The sequence below is a fragment of the Camelus dromedarius genome, chromosome 4 (assembly GCF_036321535.1).
Source record: "Camelus dromedarius isolate mCamDro1 chromosome 4, mCamDro1.pat, whole genome shotgun sequence".
In the NCBI taxonomy this organism is placed as follows: Eukaryota; Metazoa; Chordata; class Mammalia; order Artiodactyla; family Camelidae; genus Camelus; species Camelus dromedarius.
Window position 1 is genome coordinate 19,996,672 of NC_087439.1, and position 23,855 is coordinate 20,020,526.

Below are 23,855 nucleotides of genomic sequence, written 5' to 3' on the forward strand. Positions count from 1 at the left end.
TTCCTTGATTAAGATCATGATTGTTTTTAGACTAATTGGTCTTTTTCATGAACTTCAGATGGGTTGTTGATTTGGATTTTATTCTTTTTCTGTTTATTGTTTTAGCCCCAGTAGCTGATCGTTTGAGCTCTGTGTGCACTATCAGCCCACCCAGAAGAGCAGGTGCCTGAATTCAGCGCGGAGGCATCCTCCTGGCTCCTTGCTGGCTGAGTGACAGACAGATCTGTGTGTCACATAAAGGCCTGCTTTCCTTAATTTTAACTGCAGGTCTATTCAAAAGTCAAGGATTTTATGAAAAGAAATTGGGGCTGACAAGTTTCTATTTTGTAAAGTGAGGGACCATCATTTTCTCGGTTTGCCGCCCGTTTACAGAAGCAAAGATACTTTTCCCCACAAAAGTATAGGAAGATTATTATCACAGAATAAAGACTATTCTCCCATAAAAGGACAGAGATTTGACTTGACATGAATTCTCCAGTGCAATCATACCCCGTTCCCACCTGCAGCATTACCTGGAGAAGCCCCGGAGGATGAGCACGCCCTGCCTGGTGGACTGTGTGGTCAACTGTCAGCTCTCGGGGTGGACCGCTTGGACAGAGTGCTCACAGACGTGTGGCCATGGAGGTATCTAGCTTCCCTGTGTTTGCTCCCACTACACACTTTAGTTTTGAAGTATCTTTCAGTGTGCCAGAGCTTGACAAATGGGCATAAGGTGTGTTGGCCAGCTGGACACAACGTGCGGCTGACCCAGAGGAGCAGGATCAGAGCCCGGCCTCCTCTCGGCCCTCTGTGACCAGGCAGAGGCTGGAGAAAGGGTTTGGTGACAGTGGCAGACTCAGAGGGGCTGCTGGCCCTGCGGGGTGGTGTTTATGCCAAAGGTCCTCAGTTCAACCAATTCAAACAACGTTGGCCTCTCTTGTTTTAGAAGAAGTATATATTCTAGAAGTAAAGCTGGCTCCTGTGTCAGGTAAACTGCCCCATCGCAGTGGCTTAATATCATAGGTCAGAGAAGAATTTTAGCTACCCCATGAAGAGGGAGGGGTCGTCTCTGCCTCACAGTGTCAGCCGAGGGCAGGGGCTGATGGAGGCTCTGCTGCTTTAACATAAGCACGTTTCTCTGGAGGGTGCCATCCAGCTGGCTCCGTGAAGGTTTTTATGGACCAGGTGGGAAGTGGCATACATCTCTCCCTCCTATATTCTGTCAGATAAAATGTGGTCCCATTTCTCCAGCTCAGTGCAAGATGGTCGAGCAGGAAATGGAGTTTCTGGGTGGTCAGTCACTTCTTAGCAGCAGTGTTTTGGGAGAAATAGTTCCTGAGGAAAGGGAGTCTTAAATCTTTGCAGAGCAGATCGCAATTAATACGATACGTTCCCAGGTAAGTCCGGCACAATGGCAAGGAAGGCAGTCAGTACTCAGGAGCCGGGCAAATGGCAACAGCGATGGCACCCCAGCCATCAGGCTGAAGTGGGGAGCAAGACGGGTGTCCATGTACGAGAGAACAAGGAAAGCAGACCAGGAAAGCACAGAGCTGTGGTTCAGGTATAGGATTCCGGTCCTGAAAAACAGTTACAGTTTATCACAAGGTAAATGTCAGCAGTCTGGAGTAGGGACCTAGGGAAGATCCTGCTGTATGTTCATCTCTAAGTAGGGGAGGAGAAGGGAAGAAATTCAAGTGGAGGAATCATGGAATCTGGGGGGAGATGGGGCTCAAAGGCCTGGATCTGGTCACCAGACAGTGTGGAAGCAGTTGTTCAGAAGTCCTGTGACTGGTGCTGGGGTATTGCCGACAATTAGGTTCTTGTCTCATCACAGAAAGAATTCAGAGATGAGACAGGGAGGTTGAGAGAGTAAAGTGAGGATTTATTAAAGGATGGACAGTACACTGTCAAGGGGAGGGCGGGCAGGCTCAGGTGAGCAGCTGCGCTGAGCTTCTTTGGCAAGTTAGTTCCATAGGGTGTAAAAATGAATGGGCGGAATATTTATTTGGGAAAGGGGTTTGGGGTCATCTTCCCTGATTTTCATCCCAGCTCCCCCTTCCAAAGGGGAGGAGGGATTTTTGTCCTTATTTAGTCTGGGTCTGAAGTGTCATGGCCCCGGTGCATGATGGGTACTTCTAATCTGCAAGGCTAGTTTTATTGTAATGAGGGCATAATGAGCAAAAGGTTACATTATGACACTGGGGATTCCTGCCTTTTCCCACCTTGCTTTGTTGGCCTCCATGCCACTTGTCACCCCAAAATGTGTAACTTCTTTTTAGTGCGGAGGTTTCTGCTTTTCTCTGTCTACGCAAGGACCCCTGTTGTTCACAAGATGTATGGTTTCCTGCATTTGGCCGGGCTGCTCCTTTTTGGCTCAGTTCCTGCCATTTGGCCTGCGTCCTCCTTTCTCTGCTCATATCTAGCTATCTGCCTGCCCCAACAAAGATATGGGCTCTGAGCCTCTCACAAATGTGTGTGCTGGGGTTATCGGTAATTCTCTGCTTTAGCTGCGATGGTCTGAGGAACTGAGGGAGCATGCGGCACAGAAAAGGGGCTCCTCTGTGAACTCAGCTCTAAGATCCTGGAGAGGGCAGAGCCGACAACAGTACTCAGGATATGTGTGAGGAAAATGTGGCTCAGGAAACTGTAATTTACTTCTGCAAAGAGCATTGCTCAAAATGTGGGAATCGCAATGTCCAATAATAACATGTCATTTCCTGCACAATTGTGAGTCTGCAAAGCACCTCAGGAAACTGCATGGTAAATCTTAGGACCAAGATTTCAGTGACCGACCTAGGCTAGTTTCTCAGATATTCTGATTGGCAGCATGATGTCATTTCTGATTGGGCATTGACTTTAAAGTTGGGTAAATCTCGGTTGTAATTGCAGCTCTTTAGGCAAATTACTCTTTCTGAGTCTCAGCTTCTTCATCTTTGACATGGAATTCATGCACATGTTAGAGGCTTTGTTTTGGATTTGAGAATTAAATGCTATGAAGTATTGTAGGCATCCAGTCCAATAACTGACAGCATGGGTGGTTATTGTATGTTAATTTCCATCTCCACCTTCCTACCCACCTGTAGTAGAGAGTGTTATCAGAGACTTCCTAGGATCTTTTAAAGATTATTCCATAGACTCAGTCACCCTCAGACACTCTCAAATCTCATCCTTTTACCCTACTCAAAAGCCACACGTTAGAATCACAGCCTAAGTGATATTTGAAAAATGCAAATCAGGACAGTTGTTTCCCTATTGACTTAAGAGTCATTTATCCATAAATACTGATGTGTCAGTTAGAGTATAATGTGTTGGGCACGAAGCAGTGAGGGAGAAAAAAGATAATTTCCTGATTCTCATGGAGCTTACAATCTAGTTGAGGGACAATAGATAATAGACAAATAGGTAATATTACATGTTGATGAGTTCACTAAACAAGGGCTGTTACTTGCATTAGTGATGTGAATAACTGGTTGCTTCTCTGTCCAGGGTGAGCCACCCACTGCAGTCTTGTCCTCATGGGCCCCTTGTGAGAGGTGTGACTCTCACAGTGGTAAAGGGTAGCATGGAAGAACAGAGAAAGGATGAAGTCCTGGATTGTGAGTGTGGTCCACAGGGACCCGCAGGAGCTCACCTGTGCCTGCCTGCCTGTCTCCTTTACCCTTCGCTGTCATGTTGGGTCTCTCTGCTGCAATCAAGTATATTTCAGTCACATCTTTGAGTGTACGCTTCCTTCTACCTTGGCTCCTTTCCTTGCGTGGACTAGCTCACCATCACTTCTACTACTTTAATTATGTATAAATTAAATCCTTTGTAATATCTGTCTGTCCAAAGGGTCAAAGACCCTGACTGGGTTCTTCATGGATGAATCCCTCTAGTTCCCATGAAACACAGTGCCTGGTGCACTGGGGGAATGGCACTCAACATTTGTCCTTGCCCGGTAGTTCTGGACCACAAGGGAAACCTTGAAAGGGAAGACTGGGTCAGAAACTCAAAGGCAGCCAACCGCTGCCAATGGCTATTTTCCTCTCCTTTTAAGTAAATTCATAAGTCTTAGGTAGCATTGCTCAAGAATGTGTTGGATGCAAGGTGTCAGAAGATCTGTTTATTATTGTTTTTGCCTGGAAGTCCTAATTCTGCCACTGTACTGAGTCAGTGAGGCATGACAGATCTCCAAGTTATGCTAATATGCTACCTTTGAAAATAGGACCCCAAATTGTCAGTTTTGTATTATAAAATATTAATTTTTTCAAGCAGTTCTTTTAGTGCTGTGGACTCATCAAACCTTGTTAGTTTACTAGAAAAACAAAAACAAACAAAAAAAGCTTTCCAAATCTGAATCCCACTTTTGGAGATTTCTAGGCAATTAGAATTTAAACTTAAATTCACCTTTTCTAATCCTTAGGATAATAAAGAAACTCAGAAATGTCCTAATGAAAGTCACTGTGTGACCTAAGGCACAGAGGGACTCAGGAAGGAATGTTAACTACTTAGAGAAGTCAAGTTGCATAAAGCACTTTGCAGGCATTTAATAGTGTCCATTGGCACATGAATATAGCACTAGTTATAAATCACCCCTCATTAGCCTCTAGTGGGGTACTAGGATGACCTCCTGGGAATCCTTTCTTGACCTTTAGATGCCTTAGTCTCCTGAATTTTAAGATGTAATAATGCCTTTTTAAAAATGTCCCATGATCCTGATACTTGACAAATCCTCCAGTAATCGAATGTATTCAACCAAGATTTATAAAGTGTGTTTACACCTGTCATCCTGACACCTACGGGTGTGCTCTTTCATTGTTAAAAGTGGCAGAGTGGAAAATGAACTATATGGTGACCTGCTATTTTTGAGTTCTATTCTTGAAGGCAGGGCTATCGAGAGGCTTACTCACGTATTTCATAAATACTCACTCAAAGAGCCAGGCGTTCTCCTAGGAGCTGAGGATACACTTTCTGGAATGAATAAGATCCCGGGGAAACAAAATCCCCTGACTTCATAAAACCAGTATTCTAGGGGAAGACTAGACAGTGATGACAAGACTGACAAGACAGAGAGACGGCAAAAAAAAAAGTAAATAAACACAAAAGCCACAGATGCCGATGAGTACTGTGTTGAAACTAAAAAACAGGTCATGTGATGGAGAATAACAGGTGTCTTGAGGGGGGAAGAGGGGCCGCTGAGGAGGTGACATTTGTGTCAGAATTGAATGACAAGTTACCATAGCTCTTACGACCTGTGTTTTCTTTACAAGACTGCTCTGGGCTCAGTCTCACAGCCATTTTTTGACAACCTGTTACATTGAAGGCTCTGTGTCACGACCTACAAACAAAAATATTAAAAAATGAGTATTTTTATTACATTTGTGCCTGATCTTAATCTTTAAAAAATAAAGTGAGTAGTACAAAGAATAGGACACATGGCCCTTGAGTTTTTAAGCAGCTACCCTCAGGACACTGCTGAGATAGCCTTTGTGGTTATATGACACTGTATTACATTATATCATATCATGTATCATATGTTGTATTATATCCCACCTGCTTCCAAACTACTTCCTCATTCCAGCCTTCCAGTTCTGCCAGCCCCACTCTTCTCAGATCACCAGCCCTCTGGCAGATAGTAGTGTTTCCAGAATGAGAGAATTCTGTATTTAAATCATGCCTTAATCCTCAAGCAGCACAGGCTAAAAACAACAAACTAACAGTGATAATCAAAAGCAGAAGTATATGGCACAGATGAACTTGTTTCTTAAAAGAGACCAAAACTCTCGTGCTGAAAAGGCTGGAAACTATCATTGAAAACATCTGTGCCTTATCTCCTCTGAAACAGCGCGCCAGCGGCTGTCTTTTCTAGGAGCCGCCTTCTTTTTTCCCACTGGCGATGGCAATGGGGCAGCGACCACAAGAGGAGACAGAGTTTATTTAGTCACATTAAAGTCCGCAAGCAAGTTGCATGGGAGTTTGACTTCACCTGCAGCTCTCGGCTGACTTCTTTTCATCAAAGGCAAAATGCACACAGTTGTCCCCGTTTAGAAAGTCACTGGGCTGTCAGGCGAAGCCTGGTGAGCTGGATGTCCCGGCTGCTTCCCCACGGCCACACTTTGTCATCAAACCTACAGAACTACATTGATCTGAGGGGAAATTCTAAAATGAGCCCTTCCTTTATTTCTGAGCGTCTGGATTGTTTCTTTACTGTACACCTGATGCTTGGCATATACTTTCTAATTATATTAAAGATTTCAAGGTCAGGACGGTTTGAATCCCATTTATTGCATGTTACAGAGAGACTGATTCTAGCTTTCCACTAAGGGATCTTTTTAGATAGATTTCAAAGATCAAAGCTTGTAACAGAAGAGCTTAATATTTGGATTAGTCATGTTCTTTGTTGAATTTTCATCAGTTCAGTGGGATGTAGAACTCACTAAATTTAGCATATCATGAATTATTCATAATTATTATTTAACTGATAATATTCCAAGAATGTTATTAATCCCAAATTATGATTTTTCCTTTCATATTTTTTAAATTCAATGTATGAGTTTATAATACTTTTCTATACGAGTAATCCAGCCTGCCTTTTGTATTTCCCAGATAGCACATGATTTTTCTGTAGCCTTTAATGAGAAAATGATTTTGTATTAACTCCAAAGCACCACAAGTTTGTGATTTCTCTTTTTTTTTTAACTTTCAAAGACAAGCCAGTAGTAACCTTCATTTGTAGTATGTGTATAAAATAGGATCTGTGTGGTATCCTTGATCAAGCACAGTCTAACAGTTATAACAATTCAAACTTATCAACTGTATCAAGTAATCAGTTCCCATGACAGAGAACAAGAAGCTAAATTGTAGACTGGGAAGATAGACCAGACAAGAAGATTGAGTTTTAGAGCTGGCTTTTCCGACAGCAAGCTGTAAGACTTTGAGCTAGCCTTTGCAGAACTCAGTTGCACTATTTTTTATCAGTAAAATGATGAAATATTAGGATAATTACTTTTTGGTATCTATTGGTCAAAGGCACAATTATTGTTGCCAGGAATATTGTAATCATTCTTTACAAAAGTGGTGTGGAATATACGCATAACTTTATAGGTAAGATGTCAGGCAATTGAGTAATCTGCTCAAGGTCATACAGCTTATCACTTGTAGAGAAAAGATCTGAACCCAAGTTCAGGTGTCTCCTAAGCCCCATGCTCTCCACTTTGCCCCTTTACATTCGACGGATGTAAATGTCCATGTAACATACCTGCTCTGGGTTGGGTTCTGTATCACTTTACAAAAACTCTCATAATTCATAGGTATGTTTAAGCCTAAGTAGAGGAAATGGATCTAAGATTGGAACACAAAGAGCAGTGAGGGCTTTAATTGTCTCTGAATCTTAAGCTTCCTAAATGTATACTTGTTTCATAATGAACAGTGCTGCCTATTACTATCTAGTGCATCTAATTGGAATATAGCTTCAGGGAGCCAGTCTTCCAGACAGGGACTGTGTGAGTCTGATGGACAGAATAGCTCCAGGATTGCCAGAATCACTCTCTGTGACCTGGTCATCTTGCATCCTATGCAGAGAGCATCATTGGAGGCATTTCTGCTATATATTTATAGTGGCCCATCAAGTTTTGTTAGCTTTTAGTGGGTCTGGAATGTGATTGTTGGGAACAGAACGGGAAATAAGCGGCTAGAATGCATACACACTATCACAGAGAAATCTGGAGCTCAGTTTCCAAGTAAAAGCAACAGTGCCTAATCCTCCTTTAAAAGACCTCTCTCACTCCCGTGATGCCGTGGTCTGTCTTGACCTCTAAAACTGGTCTCGTTACTTCTTTGTTTAGCTGACCTCACTCCCAAATAGATGGTCATGGCTGGAACTGGTCTATTTTATGCTGAAAAACTACAGAGTTTTTGCCTTACCTAACCTGAGTGTTCTCTAGGATGAAACGTGTCTGGGTGCCTGAAGCACTTTTCAGACAAGGCAAGGAATCCCTCTATAGGGGAACAGACAGTAGCTCTGAATGCAGAATCATTACTGCATCTTCCATCTCTAGTGATGCCAAGCATATGCTGAAGATCTGTCTTTAGGTTGCAGATCAGGGCCGTAATTGTTCTCCACTCTGTTCCATTAGAAAATAACCTTGATCCCAAATCCATGTCAATCCAGGGTGGATATTTAAAACAAACTTGGCACTTAAAAAATAAACTTGGATAAAAACTCCAGATAATGTCTGTTAAGAGAAATAAAAAACAGATGTCCAGCATAAAGAGCTGCATGAAATTAACTGAGCATTTTGTATACAACCTAACTTCTTGCTGTTTGCAGAAATTTAGTCCGACAGGTACCCAGAAGCAAATAAAGACTTACCACAGAGAAAGATGTTAGTACCATAATTTTATAGTTTTTTTCCCTAAAGGAAAATATGAGACGTATGAATACAAGTAATATACTTATTGCTGAGAGTAGACCTAAGTGTACTTTTCAAACTTGCTCAAGTGGCCAAAAAGCACAGCAGAGCATCTGATACTAACTTGGACCAGGTGAGATTTGTTGGAAAGCACATGCTTTTAGAGTAAGGCCAATTTTTGTTCCAATTCTTCCAGCTGGGTGACTTTGCAAAAAATTATTTAACTTCCCTGGGCTTCAGTTTGTCACATATGAAATGAGACTGGGATTCTTGTTGAAGTGTTTTAGAGGGTGGGGCAAGCAGGTGCTCTCAGTGGACAGGAAGCAAAGAAAGCAGGATAAGGAAGGGGAGAGAACTAAGCAAGAATACGCTGTGTCATCTCTACAGCGTAGCACATTGTATTCACTCAGTTAATTCTGTCCCTCCCTCCATAATGAGGAATACTTTTATAATGACAAGAGGTAGTGTACAGTAAATTGCCTTAACCACAAAGACCTATGTGATTAAAACCGATTAAGAGATTACATAACCAGCTATTAACAAGGTTTTTTGTTAGTATCCCTTTGCCAGGAATCTGCTAGTATTTTCTACTGAGGAATAAAAGCTTAAGAATAAATTCAAAGGAGAAAATACTTAAAAGTGGAAACACTGTATTCAGTAACCTAATTTTGGGGTGCACATCAGGAAGGACCATCATCAACTTGAGGTTGGTGACACTGAACATCATCCTTTGTGGTAAAAGTTGGCCAAACCCTTATAGATGTCAGCTCAGGAAGAGCATCCCCTGCCAATGATTGTGCACATGCCTTGAAAATTCAACTTATATTAAAAAAAAAAAGTTCCCAGGTGGAAAGCAAACCAGTAATAATAATGTTCATAATAACAACATTCTCAAAGCTCAGAGTGACTTCATATGCTACCCTTTTTGTATTTACATGTCTATGGTGCATTGGAGTTTATAGGTAAGGTCATATAAATTGCTCAGATATTTAATGAACTGTTCAAGGTTAAATATTCTTCACTGCTCTATTTATTCTTATTTTCCTTCTTCCGTTTTCCCATACATATACCCTTCGCATTGTTTGCCTGGACCATTTTCAGGTTTTCCAGAGCTATCAAAAGCATAATTTTCAGTTAATTCGATGAGCATGTGTCAGGGCCACAGGACAAGTGTCTAGAGCATCCCGCTGCAATGGTGCCTGGTGGCTGGCTACTTGGGTCTAAAAGTATGGTCAGAACCGAGAACCATTGCATTTGACTCCAGTTCCTTTTATGAATGTATAAACTGACATCTATTTAACCAATTTTGAGGGTTTTTTTTAAAACTGCTTAAAATTTCCCACATTGCCTTTGTCGATGGAGCTCTTCAGGGTGAAGTCTGACTGCCACTGAATTCAGTGGAAGTATGATCTGGTCCAGTGTGCCTTAAACCTGTCTGCAGGTACCAATACTGGCCTCTCTTTGGGTTTTTGTTTATGTGTGTATATGTGTTTACAACTAGTGTGCCCCACTGTCTGTATTTTTCTGGAGGTCTTAACACACAATTCTTTTTCCTTTATTGCAGAAAATTATTGCTAATGTAATAGTAGGCCTAGTATCACTGCTGCTTATAATGAGTCCCCAATATTCCTCAAGGGAGGAGAGGAACAGGTTCAGAGAGAACTGCTAGCAAACTTAACCTTCTATAATCTTGGTCTTTATTAAATTGGAAATGTATTTCAGATGTAGTGCTTTTCTCACTTTTATAGCCTGAAGTGCAGATAAATAAGAGAATCAGTTCCTGTTTCTATGTCTCACTGGTATTACCCATTAAGCATATTGTCTATATCAGCTATTGAGTTCGAGTTTCAAATAGATGTCTATTCCCCTATCTTATGCTTTTATTAAAACACATAAACCCCAACAAGAGTTATCCAGAGAGTGTCCAAGAAATATCTCACTTTCTCAGACAGGAAGCATGCGACTGTCCATGGCAACAACCTTCACTCTTCCTCTGAGGGCAGGAGTGTAAGCGAGGGTGTAAGGGTTTGGTGGGTTGGAATCATTATGGACTCTGTAGTTGTGTGCATTTAATGTTATAAGCCCGACAGAAAACAGGTTGCATGCTTTTATACCCATGACAGGCTTGTTCTAGGGCCAGTTTTTGGCACTGATACAAAATTGTAGTTGTTAAAAAACATGATTACCAATTATGAAAAGCTTTAACAAGCACCTACTATATTTTAGATACACTGTAAGGTAGTTTATACACAGTATTTTTTTATTCTTATAAGCGACATGAGATGAGTCCAAGGAGTCCCCATCATCTCAGTATTCTTTACCTGCATCAGTGTAATTATAAGTTCTGTAGGAGGCAAATCACACCCCCCCCACCATGGTATCAAAACATTCACCAATGAACTGACTGCTTATAAAGCCATCCCCCCAGCCACCCAGCCTCCTCCATTAACACACACGCTCTGTCATTGCATCATGGTATTTGCTGGTGCATCTCTGGCTGCAAATGGAATGTACACCCACAACAGAGGGGCCCAAAATGGAGCAAACTGTATGCCAAATATTAGAGGGAGCACTTGAGAAAACTGATGAAAAGTGACTCGAAGACCAAAGAGTCTATGATCAAACTGTGAAAGCCAGTCGTGACAGGATAAAACTTTTCTAGGGTAATCATAAAATTATGTAAGAAATAATCACTTTTTGTTCTAATAGTGATTGCATAGTTGTAATTGTCTGCATAGTAGTTGCTTTAGATTAAAAAAAAATCCATTTGCATACTTTTCAGTTCCTTTAGAAAAAGTCCCATTTAGACATTTTATTATTTATTAAAAATAGTTTAATGCCCATTTGAAATACATTCCCTTTTAAATGGCATTTTCCCCAGCATAAATTATCTTCAGATAACAAGGACTCTCCGTATACTTAATTTTATTTTATAGAAGAGGAAATTCATGCTCAGAGGAGTTAAAGTACTGCCAGGCGGTCACATCATTTACTAGCTGTTAATTTGACAGAACTGTTTCCAACTAGAGAATTTTGATGCTAAGTCCAGGTTTCTTTCCACCACATATCAGCTATTTTCAAACTCTTTCTCTAATATTCTGCATTGCATCATAATTTTAAATCTCTCCCATTTGGCCGCATCCTCCTCTGCTGTCCCTCTCGTGTGAAAATTCACGATCACCAACAGTCCCTTAAGTCTCCGGCCATTAGGGTCCCTTTTAGAATACGTATGGCTGAGAGATAGGTGCTTGGTTGAATATTCCATCCAGTCTGATGCTTGCAACCCCAGGTGACAGCAGCCAGCTACCAGAGGAGACAGAGGGCCTCCTTGTGCACTGCCTCCGTATTCCATGTGGCTAGATTTTATATTTATAGATTCAGGATTTGCTGGAGAAGTGCCTAATTTGAGGGACACTTTCTCTGATTATTTTATTTAAACAACCAAATATCCCTGACTTAGAAAAAGGAACTTATTAAAAGATATCAGGTGCCCCAAAAAGGCAGAATTACGATATGCTCCTTGGTAGTTGTTGGCATTGTTTGAAAATATCTTTGTGTTTGGATAGAAAAAGGCAGAGAAATCATAGGGCTGTGCCATCAGCGAGTGGTTTTAAGACTCCGTTATCTCAAAAAGTAAAATGGCATCACTTTTTTCTATTGAATTCATTAGGTTCCCCCCACCTCTGTGCCCAGCAGAAAATATCTGACACTTCAATGGTAATAAATAAAATAGTCCTAAAGGAATGGTCATCCACATGCCACCAGTTTAAGAAGAAGCTTAAAATTATTTGGTTTTAATGAAATAGAACCTCTTCAGCTGTGATCAAGGTGACACTACATGGTCATTATTCCTACAGAGGTGGATAGAGAACAGATGCAATTATAATGATGTTAGGGTAATAGACAGTTAGGTCAAGAGAATAAACATAAAGATTATTATAAAACTGAACATTATTTAAGCAAGAATTAATGTAAAATCTTGAGCCAAATGTGTTCATCAAGCGGGACAAGGTTTCATATGAAGGAGGTGATGTCCAACCTGTATGACTGGGTTTGAGTGATGCTGGGAGGAACACCTGTCCAAACACGTATGTTCCTCGCCTAGGCTCTGCTCCGTGCCCAGGGGTGCAGGGTGGGTGGAGTCAGTGTTAACCAAGCCTGTGTTACCATTGACAAGCTTGTACCGCCATCTGAAGTTTCTTTTCTGTTTCCCATAAAAGACCTAGCTAGGTGCTGTCCTTGCTGTGTTGCGTGAGCATCATGGCTAACACAGCAGTCTTTGGAGCAAAAGTTTCTGGGTTTGAATCCTGTTTTGCAACTTACTAGGGTTTGTTTGTTTGTTTTTTCTTCTTTCTAACCTTAAACAAGTGACAAACTCTGTGTCTCAATTTCCTTGTCTGTAATATGGGAAAATAATAGAATTTTCCTCTAGGGTTATTATGATTATATAACGAGCCAATGTATATATAAAGTATTTTGAAAATTGTTTAACACATGGTACCTGCTCGATAATAATATTGTTATATCACATACTTTCAGATGCCAGATAATAACAGGTAGACAATTACTAAAAATATGAATTAAGCATTCAGTTAGTACTTAATATATAAGGAGCACCATGTTAGGGACAGAACCCAAACCTCAAGGAATTGAGAATCCAGTGATTAGAACTAGGGTGGCACCTTCCCAAAGAATTTTCCTAGTAATTTGGATTATGTGCAGTTTCACCTTGCTAATTTAGAACCTAACAAAGAAGATGCGACTCTGTTTAACATTTGTAATCCTAGCCTAAAATACAGGGTCTTTGAGAGCAGAAGGTACATCTGGCAATTTCATCACTGTACCCCTAGCACATGGCAGGATGCCAGGGTTATTCTAGAGCTTAATAAAGAAATATTTGTTGAATGAATTAATATTCCACCAGTGTTTATGGGATCAGTCTATTTGGCAACAATACAGAGTTTCGATTTAGGATGACTAAAGAAGTAGAAGACGGAACTTCGGATCCTTAAGCATAACGCAGACCTTAGGGAACCCGTGTCACTGTAGAGGCCTAAATTAAAATGGCAGAAAAACTGGAATCTGGACATGTGTGTTTTAATGAAGACTTCTGTATGGAAGGCAGCATTCCGTCCTTTAATTCCTTTTCCAAGCCAAACTCTAACGGGAAAGCTGACATCTTCCTTATGATTTTAGGTCGAATGAGCCGGACTCGATTTATCATCATGCCAACCCAAGGGGAAGGACGGCCGTGCCCCACAGAGCTTACCCAGCAGCAAGCCTGCCCAGTGACCCCCTGCTACAGCTGGATCCTCAGCAACTGGTCTGCATGTAACCTGGAGGTACGTCACGTAGCGACAGTTAGAGAAATGCTTCTCAGCGTGTCCGAAGGACTCGTCTGGTCAACCCTGTGCGCTGATGGAATAAATTTCACAGCCCCAGGGGCCTGGCACAGTGTATTTTTATGCAATGGAGAGCATGGGAAAAATAACCAAATGACTTAAGCTCACGCAGAGCGCTACTGCTAGGAAGATAAATAGCCATTTGTTAGGCACTATTTGTAATAAGCCAGGTCATGGGACTTACAATCTCTTCAGCATCTTCAAGAATTCTCTATCTTCTTGCCTTGTCGGAAATATCAAAGCATTAGGTAATGAGGCAAAACCTGGATGCTATGGAAATGTACAGCTTGCTGTAGACTGTATTTCTTAGAAAAGTACTTGCAGATTTAGACAAAATCTTGCATATGGGCTGAAAACCAAAAGCTTAGGGAAGTTATATTTTAACAGTATTAGATGAACCAAGGTTACTACATTTTCCTCAGTGATTGCTTTTTATTGACTTGAAATATAAATGCTTAGTAACATCGTAATATTTCACATGCCCAGAGCTTTCGCTGGGTCAGCAAAGATCCTCTATGGCTTGCTCTCTGGCTTCTTGTGTAAGAAAAAGCACATTGATTTTCCCTGTTTTCTTATTTTACTAGCTTATCCTTCAGTTCATATTCCAAAGCAGGTTTTCATTCAATAACGATAATTTTGATGATGCATTAGGAGATCTGTCGAGTCGTCCCATAGAGACGTTTCGTGCTCCTTTCAGGACGACTGTCGCGCGGCATTATCATCTTGCAGAAGTGAAATGCCCATGTATTTTGATAAGTCCCAGAGGAACAAAAATGTGTGGTACATTTGTTCAGTCTCCTCTTTACAGAAAATAAGGTAACCGTGCTGATTAATTCCCAAGTAACCTAATAGCTTTAAATATGAATACTTTGTCTACTTCCTCTAAAATCCTCTTTCCTGAACCTTCAGCAATTTTTTTTAAGTGCTGCTTGGAATCACAATTAAGCAAATGGTGTATTTCTTCTTATAATTGCGATAACTATTGATGGAGTAGAGAAAATAAATGTGAGGAATGCAGGAACCCATTGCGGGGGCAGGGAGAGGAGGGGGAAGGTGGCTCAGTGGGGGAGGAGGACAGACAGACTCCACGCTGCGCATTTGGCTGGGCACACAGCTGCTTCTGGGCTGCATGTGGTCTTTTGTACTTGCCCTTTTAACTTCTCCTTTGGGACACTCTTTTATAGATAAGGCTGCCAATCTGTCCCATGGGAACATTACAGGGAAATGCCAAATGCCATGTGTCATTGAGCTTTGGCCAGAACCTTAGGGGCAAGAGTGGTGGGTTGTGAGCATTCTCTGTAGCCGTGCTGGGGAAACGGGGGGCTGTGGCATATGTTGGAGGAACCTAGGCACGGAGACCATGAGAGCAGGTGTACCCAGAAATGGCAGAGGTGCTTCAGATTTCTAAATGAGGTCGTGCCACTCACTGACACTTCCAGTCAGGGGGAAACTGGAGTTTTAGACTCAATCCAGGCAAAGCTCTCAAAAAATCCATGTTTGTATGAATTATTCCTATGCGGGCACCTTTCCCAAATGAGGCCAGGCTCCCCTAAGACTTTGGAATGGGATTGAAGCAGTTCCTGGAGGTGCCACATTTCCCCACCTGGTAGGTAAAGTCACTCGGAAGCAAGAAGAACAAAGGAGGGGACACAGAAAAGCAGGGGACACACATAAATAGAGGCAGAGGAGAAAGGGAATCACGGTAACAGTCGACTGGGGTTTTTCCTGAGTTTGAAGTGCATTCCTGCTTTTCCTGAAGCCTAGTTGCAAATGCTTTGTGAGATAGCACAACAGCTTTTCAGTGAGTTGCTGTTTCTTAAATGTATATGAAGCTGAGTTTGGGGAATTACTCATCAAACTACGGGGGAGCCTCTGCACACAAAGGAAGCACACCCCTCTCATGCCTGTCCCCTCTGCCTCCTCCATCTGTAATACCCTGCCTGCCAAACGCAGTCAGAAACTCATGCACTAGAGGTGGTGGTTATGTTTAAGCGGCTGAATGCCTTCAATTATATCAAAATGTCCCAAGAGGGGCGTGCACAGGGCACAGTGGATGTGCCAGCTTGGCCACCGTCGTCTGTGGAAGGAAGTGTTTATCCTCGGGCTTCACTTTTTTTTCAGGGTTTCCTAACTCTTTCCAAGTTCCTCAGCTGGTAACACGTATCCACACATATGTTGCAAAATCTGTTTCAGAGCTCAGACTCGGGAGTCTAGCAGGCTTAATTTTGGTCCAGGTGTTTACAGTTCCTCGCTCTGCAGTTTTTGCCAAGTCTTTAACCTCTCCCGACCTCTGCTGTCTTCGCTGTATCATTGGGGTGGCAACGGTACCCGTTTTGCTAGGGGTTTTTGGTCGGAGTTAGATCATTCATATACAGTGCCCCGCAGAGTACCTGACATAAATTAACAGTTCAGTAAACTGGGGTTGCTGTTCTAGTTTTGATTAAAACTACTATCCTGATCGTTAGCACCGTCTGCCTGTCCACATGTGGTGATGTGGATTCAGAGTATATACAAAAAGTGCATTGATGACTGGGGACGGTGGAGAGTCAGTGACAGAATTCTCACTATTGACTATCTCGCTCTGAGAAGCCTGGCTCTCTCTTCAGGCTCTCTTGCGTGTAAAGCCTCTGACGGAGACTGAATGAGTGCTTGCTTTGTGAATGAAATGATCATTCTGATGCTGATTTCTCTTGCTGTGCCCGTTGTTGTCAAAGGTGTAAGAGATTAAGGCTGAACAGGGATACCTACTGGGAGCACATTACTGTTTGTCTTGTTGTTTAAAGTGATCCCTGATGTAGACTTGTTTCCTGTTATGTCTTCATACCTCATCTCCTGCAACGTCAAACAAAGCTCTAATCAATAACCTCTCCTGTTACCGAGGTTGCAGAGAACAGCAAAGTCAAATTTCAGGCATGCTGCAGTGTCTTCAGACTCCAGGTTCAGGAAGTCTGACACTCTCTAGCAAAATGTATACCTTAGACAGTTCTGTTCGAGGAACCATCATCTGGAATAATAAATTAGAGAGAGAACTCTCCCCCAAAAGAAATTTAACTTAAACACTAGTTATTTTCCACTTTAGGCAGTAAACATTTACTAGAGCATTTGCTTTGAAGGAAAGTACAATGAATTGATTTTGAACCTCAATGTCTCAAAAAAAAATGCACTTAGGTTCAAAATTATGATGCATTTTTTTTAATAATTGCACAACAGCCGTAGAGGTGATTAGAGCAGTTGTGAGGTTTGATATATCAAGTGTGGGAATTGCCATCTTAAACAAATCATAATTCTTGTTAAAGCATCTCTAGAAAAGGATGTGATGATCCTAACTTGTGTGTTTACTCAGATTCCTCAGGCTTTAATTTGCTGCAGCTAGGACCTCGTCCAAGTTTCACCTTTTTTTTTTTTTTTTTTTTTTGCCACTATGGCTTTGAATCCAAACTTTCTTCTGTCAAGAACTTTTCTCAGCAGCCACTCTGCACCATCCTGCACATCCAGCAGTCTGTCCACAACTAGCCCTTAATCCTCGGCAGCTGTTGCCACAGTTTCTTGACCTGGCTGGTGCTCAGCAGACCCGTCAGCCCCTGGGTCACCTGCTCCATGCCCTAGAACGCTGTCATAACTGCTTTAGTTGGTCGCCCTGTCCCTCTTCACTCCCACCAGTACAAGAGCCACAGAAGCTCCAAGGCAGTGTCTGGGTCCTAGGGGGAAAGGGAGAAGGAGGAGCTGAAACTCAGTTTCCCGGTGTGGGGCACAGTTGTCCGAGTGTCACCTAATCAGGGGCTGTAGCATGTAGCATCCTTGTTGGCAGCAACAGGGCCTGTGCAGAGGCTCAGTCTCTCCCCCCCCAACCCCCGCATCCATATCAGTAATGGTCATGAGAGCTCTAGCTTCTCTACCAGCTTCTGGACTTGGTGGAGGCTGAGTTACATGCCTTGGAAGTATGGGGCGTGGGGTGGGTAATACTCTGAGATGAAGGTTGATCCAAGAAGGAGCTAGAGTGTAAATGACCCCCCCTTCTTCCTCCCTCCCCCCATCATGGATGGACCTGTGGTCTGTCTGCAAGGTGTGGTGATGGACCAAGAAGCCAGCTCTGTTCACTTCTGCGGCTGAGGCCCACTTGGCAACACGCCACCTTATGTTTGCTCTCCCTCTGTTCCTGCCGTGGTTCTTTTACTCTCCCTCTTAGTATCCTGCGATTTCACCTCCCTTGTCTAAAAACTTTTCCTCGGGCTTTGCTTTTTAAGGCATTTATGTAAAAACAGAACTATCCTTGGAAAGTTATCCACATATCCAGTGGACTTCTTTTTGAAGTAGGAGCACCTGACCATGACTGAGGAGTTAATACTCATGAGTATCTGCCAAAGTGTTACGTTAGGAAGTCGTTCCTCAGGCAGATGGTTGGGAGATGACCACTAGAGCCTTCCACTTTGAAGCTTCTGTTTCTGTGAGACACTGCACAGTATTTTTTCTAATTGCCCAGAATAATCTGAGTGGGATTTGTATAAAATAACTTCAAAAAATAATATTCAGCACAGAAGACACTCTGGGAAAACAACTTCTTGTGGCAATAGAGATAGTCAGTGTTTTACTGGAAACCCCAACCTAACTGATGTGAGGAAAGTACTGAATTCCCTACAAAAGAAAAATAAGCAGAGTAAAAGGGAAATGTCTGCCCTGTGGCTGCACATGCTCTCCCGGGGAGGGATTATGGACTAGACCGTTTCATCACACACACTAGACAAATTAGGTATTGTTTTTCCTTTACACTCAGTCCCGGCTGAGTTCCAAAATGAATCATATTCTGAGTGCATAAATTTCACAGCATAAATTTGCATTTCTACTTCAGTTTCTCTATCAGCTCTAGGAGAACTGCTCAGGGATCCCTTCTGTCAACAATTGAAAAATAACTGTCAAGAGGAAGAAGCTGCTGAAATATGCAACTAGGATTTTCTGGAGCAAGAGGTAGCGGGAGCCAGACCTTGGAGATGATGATGACGTGGGTAACCCTGACAGCATCCTTTCCTCTGACAGGGCGGAGACTGTGGGGAAGGAGTCCAGGTCCGCAGCCCCTCCTGTGTGGTCCACAGTGGTTCAGTGTCTCACTGGACAGTACGGGTAGAGGATGCACTGTGTGGAGAAATGCCCTTCCAAGACCGCAACCTGAAGCAGCCGTGTTCCGTGCCTTGCCCCGGTAAGCAACAGAATGACTGGGAGCGCCTTCTATGGTGCCCTCTTCATTTATTTTCTATTATCTGTTTTCTGGAGTTTTCTCTCATCAAAGTTGATGTTTTTAACTCACTTTAATTCATTGTTAATTGTGATTATCACCTTGAAATACACCTAACCACTTCAATGGAGGCCAAGTAGGCCAGAGGGGAAAAATAACACAGGACTTGGAAATGTACAAGCACCCTCACACTCCCTGGGTTTTACCTGGGACACACAGTCAGTCCCTTTGAGCTGCGGTAGCTCCGTCTAGAAAATGTGTTAATAGTACCTGACCCAGCCGAGCACTTTGGCCAGCACTCAGCCCATGACTGAACCCTGAGTGAACGAAGCCCTCCCCTGGGCAATGACACAGCCAGACGAGTGAGGCCATGGGTTCGTGAAAACATGCTGGTAAACAGTCAAGTTCTGCGTTCTTGTGAAGGTCATTATTAGTTACATAAAACTTACGGGTTTATTTTAATCCTAATACAACTTGTGTGGCATCAGTTTAAGGTGGATTAACATACCCTTATATATCCTGATAATATACATGTAACATATGTATATACCTACATCCGTACATACAGACGTGTGTATGTTTAGATTAGTAAACATTCTTTAAGGCCAAAGAAATTCCACTTCAGTAACCAACTTACTCCCTTGGTATGATTTCTGTGAACATCCATTTTATGATATTATGCTGCTCTTTAAAACCTGAGTTGCTATAATCTTTACATTTCCTTTTAAAAATTTTATTATCCCTAGTAGACACGTAGTGTTCTCCAGATAAAACTGTCATGATTTGAAGCAAAGTAATGGCAATCTAGTGTTTGGCACTCTTTCACTAAATAAGATTAAACCATAAATTACTTCATCATTCTTAGTACTTTTTAATTAGAAAATTGGTCAACAGAGAATGTGTGGTATCTAGAAGCCCCTCCTCCTGTATCACTGCACCATCACCCCGGCTCTCACTGTGAATGCTGCTGGGTACCAGTTCTCACGTCGTTTCCTCTGCTCTGTACCATGCGACCACCCAGGAGACTGCCATTTAACGGAATGGTCAGAGTGGAGCACGTGTGAATTAACCTGCATCGATGGAAGAAGCTTCGAGACTCTGGGCCGCCAATCTAGATCAAGGACATTTATAATTCAGTCTTTTGAGAACCAAGACAGCTGCCCCCAGCAAGTTCTAGAAACACGCCCTTGTACAGGTACCAAGAGCGCTTTTCAGTTCTCAGCTTTGATTGATCAGTGCTTTTTCTACTTTTATGGGAGGCATAATAGAACCGCTGTTACCGTATTTACTTGCAGGAGGTAAATGTTATCTCTACACGTGGAAAGCAAGTCTTTGGAACAATAATGAACGGACTGTGTGGTGCCAGCGTTCAGATGGCATTAACGTCACAGGTATTCCTGCCTAAGATTCATGTGGGTACTTTGAAAAGATCTGAGTGTTGTTGTTTGTGAGAAGAATTATAAGCAAGGGAAGATTATAAGCAAAGGAAGAGGAGGCAGGTGGCCTTAGATGATCTTTATGGCAAGTTACCAGTAGACCTTTGCATCTTAGACAGCAAACAGTTCTATTTGAAGTCTCACAATATAGCAGACAACTTAAAGACAAGCTGAAACAATACAATTTCCTTAAATATCATGATCTGACACAAAGACTGGAAAAGACTGGTGTTTAAAACAATGTCTCTAAATTTATAAAAGATGTACCTTTTCAGTAAAAAAAAGTATTTGAGAACAGATCTCAGCATATCCCATTCCTACACTACTGTGCAAATACATCATGTTACAGAGTTAAAAGGGTTGATGAAGGTATAAAAATTAAAATACAGTAATGATACGAAAATATTTTACTGTAAATTATGCTTATGTACTGGAAGCTTCATTTTTAATAATGTGTTAGTCATGATCATTATTTAATAGCTGAATACAGATGAAAGGAAGGGTCTGAGGACATTCATGATGGCAAATGCAACTGGCTGCTATAAATGATCTTCTCAATCATTTTAAAGGGGATTTTTTTTTTGATGCCATCTTATCAAATAAAATTAAGTTGTCATTCTTTTTACTAGCACTGTGGCTGACTGAGTGCTCATCAGAGGAATAGGAGAATTTCTATTTTTCTATAGCCTTAGAAAGACTGTCAGCTTCACCTTTTGCTAGTTTACCTTTTTGTGCATCATTGGTATTCCCTTTAATCCATAGTTTATCCAAACAATAATTTATTGTAAGCTACTCGTCCATGTTGTTAGGGTATTGTTGAAACTAAATATACTGTAAATTCACCTACGCAGGAACACAGAAAGCACATCCTCAGCAATATGCAGGGAATTAACTGACTGGCGAGGGTTAAACTGTTAAATTCTCTGCACAGAGCACCTCGTGCCCAGTGTTCAACACAGGGCCATCTGACAAATGAGTTCAAGTGACCAGTATCACCTGCTAAGTATTATCAGTGCTTAATTTCATTACTAAAATGTAAATTAAAATGTTGTATAAACAACACAAATTCTAACGTTTTCTCCAGTTCCCAAGAGATCGCCTCCCCATGGGGCGCACACACTGCATTGTGGAGATCCCTAGTTTCAAGTGTGAAAAACACCCCCTCCAGACTCTGTTGGCAGCAACGTGGCTGTGTGGGTATTGCCACTGACACCCACATGATCAATTTCGCACCTCCCTGCTAATTCTAGTGGTGTTTTGTTTTGTTAATTTCTGTGGGGAGTATTTATTTTTCAAGTAACAGTGAGAATGTAATGGCTTCGTTTTTTTTTTAGGAAAAATGTAGATCTGACTGTTCCCTACACAGCCTTAGGCCCAGAGCTTTTTTTTGCTGGTTACAAAATCATGAACTATAATTGGTTGACAATTATAGTAATGCAGAGGCTAGAACCTATAAATGCACCCAGTGGTATATAAGTATAGTTTAGACACTGCCCTCAAATAATATGTCAACTTCTTTGCTTAGTACCTGGAATCCAGAAGGTCATGACTAATGTATAAGTGTTTTTCAGATTATAGAGACATTACTCCATCCACTTACTCAGAAATATTTAATCAGCACCTGCAAGTACCATGTCAGATGTATAATTACCCTTCCTGGAATGTATACATTTGCTCCTAAAAATGTGTGTGGGAGTCTGTGTGTGTGTGTATTTTGGTTGAAATCCATTTTTAAATGCTACCAAAGTGTTTGATATCATGGTCCCATGAAGTGACTAGTGGCATTCTTTTAGCGTTTAGTTGCCGGGAATTAGTCTAGTGCCTAAATTTGGTATTCTTGAGCTAGGGGAAAAAAATTATGTAGAACAAGAATATTTGAGCATATATATTTTCTGCTTCTGAACTTAAATTGAGATTTCATCAATGGTTTCACTGGTCCGGGCACTTCTAGACTTTGCCCTTAAGCACAACCAGATGATAGAATCACATTGCCAGTTCGCAGGTCTCAAACCTCTACTGTAAACATCTTCTGTTAGCAGAGCTGCCCATCTCAAACAGCTCATCCTGGAGTAATCAATAAATTCAGACTGAGCCACACTGTCAGCAAACAGATTTTTTAAAAATAATGCTGTTACAAAGCAGCCAGGGCTGGAGAAGAAAGAAAATTAGTATTTATCATAGAAACATCTGTAACTGATGGGCTTTCCTTTGTAGGAGGCTGCTCCCCTCAGGCACGCCCTGCTGCTATTCGGCAGTGTAACCCCGCCTGCAGAAAACCCTTCTCCTACTGTACACAGGTGAGTCATGTGTGGGAGACTTGGACATGTAGTTTAATTGCTGCATTATTCATATGCTGTCTGACGTCTTCCAGTCTGCTTACAGCCCAAGCAGCACTTCCGTGTGCCCACGATACCATCTAGAGGCAACTGCAGGCATACCCACAGCTAGTAAGAATTTCTTTGTCGCACCATGTGTTAAAACAAAGTGGTCTTTTTTTTTCCCCTAAATCTATACATGGCCAAACCTCTCTTTCAGATACCTAATTTATGTGAGTGCTATTTATCAGTAAGTGTTCTCAGCTGATTTGTGTCCTCCATTCTTAGCCTTTCATATACCTAAACTATTTTCAAAGGTATTATAAATGCATGCTCCTACTTGCTAAATATTATTTAGCAAAATCGATTACACCCTGATTATTATAGTGTGAGTAAATTTTAGTTGATTTTAAATAAGTTGACTATGTGACTGTGGGTAATAATGATGTGTGTGTGTATATACATTTTTTTAAAGCAGAAATCTTTCTTCCCCCCCCTTACCTCCCATCTATCACTGTTCAGTAATTAATGCAAAAACGTACAATGTATTCTAATCAGTGGCACCTAGAGTACACAGTGTGTATATAAGAAAGATGTGTCATGTCTCTCAAGGAAACTAGTTTCTTCTTACTGTGTGTTCTTTCCAAAAATGATTTGGTTAAAAATAATTCAAGTACTCAGTCCTATTTTATGGCTCTTCTGTGTCAAGGTGAGTTCATTCTTTATCACAGAAAACGCTAGTGATTAAGCTTCCAGAGGGGAAAAGAAGGAAAAGATCAACAACTTCATGGGCTCATGGTGTTTGCAAAAATAGGAGTTGTGGCTTCCAGCCAACTCTCTGGACACCCTCTTTGATAAAACATGAATTGACTTTTTCCCTTGAACCTCTGGCATACGTGAGTGCCTGCAGCTTTTAACTCAGACTAGTAGATGCATCTTGGAAAGATGGCTTTCCTAGCTGAGCATATTCCAATTTTCTCAATTAGTTCTCTCCACTGAACACCGATTAATGCCTTCAGTTAAAACCACCAGAGGGGGAGGGTACAGCTCAGTGGTAGAGTGTATGCTTAGCATGCACGAGGTCCTGGGCTCAATCCCCAGTACCT

The 23,855-nt window shown here is 41.7% G+C and overlaps 1 protein-coding gene across 1 annotated transcript in view; it reads left to right on the forward strand.

The window, feature by feature from the left end:
* Positions 1–23,855, forward strand: part of THSD7B (thrombospondin type 1 domain containing 7B) — a 764,170-nt gene that overhangs the window by 727,776 nt on the left and 12,539 nt on the right. Inside the window, exons 20-25 of the mRNA XM_064484730.1 lie at positions 507–624; positions 13,566–13,711; positions 18,803–18,962; positions 20,020–20,193; positions 20,294–20,389; positions 22,649–22,731. Coding sequence (XP_064340800.1) covers positions 507–624; positions 13,566–13,711; positions 18,803–18,962; positions 20,020–20,193; positions 20,294–20,389; positions 22,649–22,731 — 777 coding nt within the window. The remainder of the gene's footprint in view (positions 1–506; positions 625–13,565; positions 13,712–18,802; positions 18,963–20,019; positions 20,194–20,293; positions 20,390–22,648; positions 22,732–23,855) is intronic.